The sequence below is a fragment of the Microtus ochrogaster genome, chromosome 5 (genome assembly GCF_000317375.1).
Source record: "Microtus ochrogaster isolate Prairie Vole_2 chromosome 5, MicOch1.0, whole genome shotgun sequence".
Lineage (NCBI taxonomy): Eukaryota > Metazoa > Chordata > Mammalia > Rodentia > Cricetidae > Microtus > Microtus ochrogaster.
In genome coordinates this window covers 74,178,144-74,185,176 of record NC_022012.1, presented here as the reverse complement: position 1 = coordinate 74,185,176, position 7,033 = coordinate 74,178,144, and the positions used below count along the sequence as shown (strand labels likewise).

Here is a 7,033-nt window from a genome sequence, read left to right as displayed (position 1 = left end):
GGAACTAGCTCTTGTAGACCAGGCTGGTCTCGAACTCACAAAGATCCGCCTGCCTCTGCCTCCCAAGTGCTGGGATTAAAGGTGTGCGCCACCACCGCCCTGCTGGGGAGGGGCTTTCTTAAGGAAAGATTTTATCTTCAGTTCTCCTGGCTCTATGAACCTCTTGTTCTCAATTCAGAATAAAATTGGGTTTCTTTATCTGGAGGAATTCTGCAGGAGTTGTTCTTGCCCCTCAGTCTTTTGAAAAGGAAACTGATACGTATTGAGATTGTTGTATGTGGACTAGAGAGACTGCTCAGTGGTTAAGCGCACTGGCTGCTCTTCCAGAGGGCTCGGGTTCAGTTCTTAGAACCAACATGGCAGCACACGGGCATCTGTAACAACAGCCCCAGGAGACCTGACAGCTCTTCTGGTCTCTATTGGCACCCACATGCATGTGGCGTTCAGACACAAACACACACCTAAAGATAAGCTTTAAAAAATAAAAAAACCTTAAATGATGCCATTTTTACACACTTTGAAAAAGAAGCAAAGGCGGACAATGGGAAATGTTGTCATGTGATTCCTGAACTATTCGAATACTGAGTGGCATTTTAAGTTTTTAACATAAAATTTCTATTTCAGTTGCAGTATCCAGTTTATTGGGATCATCTTGAATTCTGTGATGGATTCAGAAAACTTTTAGACCACTTACAGTTGGATAAAGTGAGTACCTACACTAATAACATGTAATGTCTGTGCATCTTATAAAGGCTAGGTTGTCTTTTATTTTTTAGTAATAGCTTTATTGTGATACAATTCACATATCACACAGTGTACTTTTTTTGTTTGTTTGTTTGTTTGTTTTTCGAGACAGGGTTTCTCTGTGGCTTTGGAGCCTGTCCTGGGACTAGCTCTGTAGACCATGACAGTGTACTGTTTTTAAAGTAGAAGTCACATATTTAAAATTCCAAGATATATTTGTAGCTGTCAACACTGTCAACTTTGGAGCCTTTTTTTCACCCCCCACCAAAGGAAATTTTTTGAACCAATGAGATGGTAAAGATTGGGCTGCTGAGATGGTAAAGGCACTTGTCACAAAAGTCACCAAGGGGCCACATGGTAGGTGGAGAACTGTGGCTTGCCCTGGTGCCAGTTACACATTGGGCACCAGTTGTGGGGGTCTCTGTGACTGCCAAGGCCACAGAACAACAGTCCAGGTGAGATAAGAAGGCAGTCAGGGTCAACACAACTAGTAGCCGATGGAGAGTCTGACGCCAGTGTGTATTTTAGGCATATTTAAGCATAGCATTTGAAACGTTTCTGGTGATAATTATCTTGTGCTGTGTGCACAGTAGAGCTTAAGGCATGAGTATATCAGAACTTTCCTGGAGTACGTGTGACATCATCCATAATGATGTGTTCTGTAGACTGACCACATGTGACATCATAAGGGTCTCGGGGAGGATCTGGTCTGGTTTCTGTCACACAGATAGCACAAAGGGCACCAGGCTGTTAACCACCTTCCAGCCTTCTGGGAGGAAAACGTGGTACACATCTCCCTTTGAAGAGACAGCCCTTCAAGTTTAACATCCTGGTTTCCCTAGTGCCTTCCTGTGAGCACAAGGACCTCTGTGCCTCCTCCACCCTCAGACCTCCACGAGCATGCCATGGCACCTGTGCACCTGCGCCTGCACAGTAGGAAAGTTATTTTCAGTCGTCCCCATCTTTCCTCCTAGCTCTGCAACCTCTATGACCTTATCTGCTCTGGACATTTTACCTAAGTGTAATTATATAAGAACTGGCTTTTTCTGCTTAGCATAGCGTGTCTGAGGTCCTTTCCAAGGCAGCATGGGTCAGCACAGGTTGAGCAGCCCTGTCTGGAATGCTTGAGATGGTGGCTCAGATTTTGGAGTAGTCACATACACTTTATCTGTTGAGTGTCCCTTATCTGAAGATCCAAAATGCTGTATAATCTTTTATCAGAATTATGTCCTCAAAAAGGTTTTGGTTTTAGGGCATGCACTGGCTGGTTTTGTGTGTCATCTTGACACAAGCTAGAGTCATCAGAGAGGAAAGGCCTCCATGAGCTCCAGCTATAAGGCATTTTCTCTATTAGTGATTGATGGGGGAGGAGCCCAGTCTATTGTGTGTGTGTCCACCCCTGGGACTGGTGGTCCTGCTTTCTATAAGAAAGCAAGCTGACCAAGCCATGGGGAGCAAACCAGTAAACAGCACTCCTTCATGGCCTCTGCATCAGCTCCTGCCTCCAGGTTCCTGCCCAGTTTCAGTTCCCATCCTGACTTCCTTCAGTGATGAATAGTGTTGTAGAAGTGTAAGGTAAAGAAACCCTTTCCTTCCCAACTTGCTTTTTTTGTCTTGGTGTTTCGTCACAGCAATCAAAACTCTAACAGGGCATTAGATCATTGTTCTGTTTCAGTGAGAACCTCATAGCCCAGATTGGCCTCAAGCTCACTATATAGTCAAGCATGACCTTGAACTCTAGGTCTTCTACCTAGAGTAGAAGTACTCTTCTACTACTAGAAGGGAGGATTAGAGGTGTGAGCAGTCCGTAAGGCTGGATCTTAGAAACCTGACTGGGGTGACAAGGCATGAAGAAAGGACAGTCACATATACAGAAAAGCTGGGTTTGGGTGAGCCATGCGCTCTGATGGAGATGTACCAGTGAAACCTCAACGACTTTATTGTAAACCACTCAACAAGGAGGCGGGTTTTGCTAGTCTCAGTAGGAGGTAGTGGGGAGCAGTTTCAGGTTGCAGTCATCCAGAAGGAGGAAGCTGTGGTTGATAGTGTCTGCATACACTGGTTTTAGCTGAAGGTCCGTTGTTCATCAGCACTCTTGTCTGGTCCAAGGGAAGGCTTTGCTAGTCCCATGGGTCCTTGACATGGCTGTGCACATGTCAGTGTCAAACATCCACTAGCTTCACAGCCGTGTCCAGTTTGATTTCCCGGGGGTTTTGTTTGCTTGTTTAAGACTTGTATTGGTGTATGCATAGCTACGTGTACTTGCAGAGGTCGCACAGGGTGTTGGGTGTCCTCTGTCACTCTCCATCTATTCCTCCGAGGCAGGGTCTGGGGCTACAGGTATGGGCAGTACACCGGCTTGTCCCATGGCTGTTGGGATCCAAACTCTCTGCCCTTCCAGACTCTGCAACAAGCACTCTTAACTGCTGAGCCATGTCTTTAACCTTCCCTGTGTTGTTCTCTTGATGGGCTGTACACATTTAAATGTCTGTACATTTCTAACCGCTGTTGCCGTTTCAGCCTGCTAGGTAATGGTGGCATACTCTGTGGTTCACAAAAATTGAAGCGACTCAGTGTTTTAGGATCTGCCTTGTGTTTGTGTATAATTAGGTCCATCTGTTTGGGGCATCTTTGGGAGGCTTTTTGGCTCAGAAATTTGCTGAATACACTCACAAGTCTCCGCGAGTCCACTCCCTCATCCTCTGCAATGCCTTCAGTGACACGTCTATTTTCAACCAAACATGGACTGCAAACAGGTAAGAACACAGTTTTAAATGTTGGCTTTGGGGGAGTTTTGATTCAGTGGCAATAGAAGGTGATCCAGGAAAAGAATGCTGTGAACGCCACATTCAGCTCTTCCTTTACTCGGTTTGGGCTCAGCGTGTAGTCACGTGTTTCCATAGTCTCTCTGGAGCCCCACAGATGGTGTTCTGTCCTTACTTGTAAGAGCAGTTCTCTAGATGGACAGTTTTGTGTGGATTTTCCCATTTTTCTGTCACGCTCTGCTACTAATTTTCATACAGTTTGCTTTCCTTCTTTTCTGGGCTGTTGCCCTGAGGGGTGATGGAGAAAGATGAGAGCACTCAGTTCACGGTGGTGTGATCATGGCACTTCATGTCCCTTCTCCAGAAAATTTTACATCGTAGAATTTCTGTAGGAGCTACCAGTAAGGTACCAGGTTCCCCTCAACAATCCTTTCATTGATTTTAACATTTTATTTTTAATCTTTGCCTGTGTGAATGCGAGCCATGGTGCACGTGAGGCAATCAGGACCCCTTGGGTGTGAGTCCTGACGTTCACTACTGTGTATGCCATGGTAACTGGCCCCATGGGCTTTTAGGGAGTCTCCCTTCTTGCTGTAGGTGTTCTAGGATGACAGGCTCATGCTCCTGCTTCCAGCTTTGTGTGGTTTCCAGGGATCTGAATTCAGATCCTCACCGCTTTCATGGCAGAGACTTATTCCATGGAGTCATCTTCCCAGCCTGGTTTTAACATTTTACTTGATAAATTAGATGATATCTTCAGGCAAACATGTACTCGTCAGGAAGGCTAGTCTCTACTCTGAACACAGATCCATATACTTCCCACTTGAGAAAGACCCAGTGAATTAAGGACAAGTTGTTGGGGTAAGGGAAAGGATTTGATAAGTTGCAAGACCCAGAAAACCTGAAGACCAGGGTTCCAAACGATCACCTTAACAGAGACTTTTATTTTATTGTGTGTTAGAACAGGTTTTAAGCTTTTATTACCTGGTAATGTGTTGATTAGAAGGGCTGGCTGGTTTAAATACTGAGAAAAGATCTGTGTCCTCAAGGAAGCCCAGGCCTTCCCAGCAAAGGGAACCAGCTGTGTTGACATCCAGTCTACAGCCCTGTGGGACAAGGGCACTGACTCCGGGGCTTTCTTTTTTTTTTTTTTTTTTTTTTTTGTTTTGTTTTTCGAGACAGGGTTTCTCTGGCTTTGGAGCCTGTCCTGGAACTCGCTCTGTAGACCAGGCTGGTCTCGAACTCACAGAGATCCGCCTGCCTCTGCCTCCCGAGTGCTGGGATTAAAGGCGTGCGCCACCATCGCCCGGCTTCCGGGGCTTTCTTAATGAGAAAAGAGAGGTGATTTCAAAATGGAATTGCTTAAGTTGGAGGAAGAAATCCTGCCCTGCTCTGGTGAACTTCTGTGTAACCATCCCAGCAAAACCAGCTCTTGGCTATATACTGAGCAGCATTCTGGCTTGGGGCTTTAACTATAGACCTGGTTAAAGGTGAAAAGTCAACCTTCCTCCTTGTTCTAGGGGCACACCCACCGTTCCTCTTTGGAATTAGCCCAGAACAGGGATGGATTTGCACCATCCCCATTCACTGTACCACAGGATAAAAGCCTTCCCATGTAGTTTCTGGGTAAGGCCTCAAGCCGATCTCTATGTCTTACTTAATTCTAGTAAATTTCTCACTAAAGGGAAAAATTGAGCAGAAATCTTGTAGGACTCAGCCATTTTGAATGGGTTAGCCATCTTCCCCAAACACAGGAGGTTGTATCAGAATGCAAGGGTGGTAGCACACCTCTCTGTGCTACCACCAAGAGGGAAGGCTAAGTACCACCAGTGTCTGTCACAAACCTCTACCACGTGACAGTTCAGGAATCTGACTGTCCTTGGTGGGACACGAGAGTCTGGTGCCCACATTGCCCCATAGTGCTGGATCCACAGGCTAATCTAGGTCTAGGCCCTTTGACAGATGGCTTCTCGAAAGTACTTGAGTTGGGCTGGTCCACTTTGCTGCATGCTCATGTTCTTCTCTTGCTCCTGGGAGGCCTGTAGGACCTGCTCACCAGGCAGAAATGGGTGGGTGGCTGTAGTTTATGCAGGCCTCCTAGAGGCAAACTTGGATAAAGGTTAATATCGCCCCAGTGTTTTGCATACCCAGTCACCCCTGGTCCTTGACTAAGTCAGCATATTCTCCTACAAAGGGAGAGATCTCAAGTGACCTATCACATGGTACAGTGTTACATTTATTACTGATATGTGTGAGTGTAGGCACATATCCAGAGTGCTTTGGGAGGCTAAAGGGCAACTTTCAGGAAATCTGTTCCTCCTACCTCGAGGCAGTGTTGGTGGTGGTTATTTTACTTCTTTGGTGGGCCTGCCATCCAGCTCTCAAATAATACACATGGAGGCTTAGTCTTAAGAATGCCTGGCTTTCACTTGGCTTATTTCTAGCCAGCTTTCCTTAACTTGAATTATTCCATCTATCTTTTGCCTCTGGGTCCTTTTCTTCCGTATATCTTACTTTTATTCTTACTCCGTGGTTGACTGGCCGGTCCCTAGCATCCTGCTCTCCTTGTTCTCCTGCTCCTTTTTCTCTCTGCTTGGCAGCCCCACACGTCATTTCTCCTGCCTTGCTGTTGGCCATTTAGCTCTTTATTAGACCAATCAGATGTTTTAGACAGGCAAAGTAACACAGCTTCACAGAATTAAACAACACAACATAAAAGAATGCAACACATTTTTACATCCTGAAACAAATATTCCACAGCATAAAGAAACGTAAACACATCTTAAAATAATATTCAGCCTGGCATGGTAGTGCACATCTTTAATCCCAACACTTGGGGGAGGGCAGAAGCAGGCAGATCTTTGAGTTCAAGGCCAGCATGGTCTACAAAGCAAGTTCTAGGACAGCCAGAGCTGTTGCACAAAGAAAAGAATATATTCTACAGCATCAGGGTCTCTGTTTCTGTCAAGCTACATACTGTGGCTGGCTGGCCCAGCAAGCTTCTGGGCGCTTCTCCTGCTACCCGTCTCACAGTGTAACTTTTTCATGGGTTCTAGACCAGATCTCAGGTTGCACAGCCGCCTCAGGTACTATTTATTCCAAGTTGGTTTCTTGATAGACTTTGCAACAGTTTTCTGTTGGTCTTTTTCATTGCCTAGGGCCTCCTAGAAGAGTATAATTTTCAAGTAATATGTTGTATTTGAGACACTAGTTATGTGACAGCTGGGGTGGAAGAAGGTCCATTGTTCTTTTAAGATTTCATTTTTTAAAATACTGCATGCACACATGTGAGTGCAGGTACCAATGGAGTCCAGAAGAGGGCACCAGAGCCCCGGAAGTAAAAGCCCTTTTTTTTTTTAATAAATTTTTAATTGTTTTTTATTGAGCTATATATTTTTCTCCCCTTCCCTCCTACCCTTTCCCGTGGTCCCCATGCTCCCAATTTACTCAGGAGAGCGTGTTTTTTTCTACTTCCCATGTACATTAGATCCATGTATGTCTCTCTTAGGGTCCTCCTTGTTGTC

At 45.5% G+C, this 7,033-nt stretch overlaps 1 protein-coding gene across 1 annotated transcript in view; it reads left to right on the top strand.

Annotated features, from left to right (window-relative positions):
• Spg21 (SPG21, maspardin) overlaps positions 1-7,033 on the top strand; it is a 33,863-nt gene that overhangs the window by 10,483 nt on the left and 16,347 nt on the right. The window contains exons 4-5 of the mRNA XM_005347758.3: positions 625-705; positions 3,355-3,500. Coding sequence (XP_005347815.1) covers positions 625-705; positions 3,355-3,500 — 227 coding nt within the window. The remainder of the gene's footprint in view (positions 1-624; positions 706-3,354; positions 3,501-7,033) is intronic.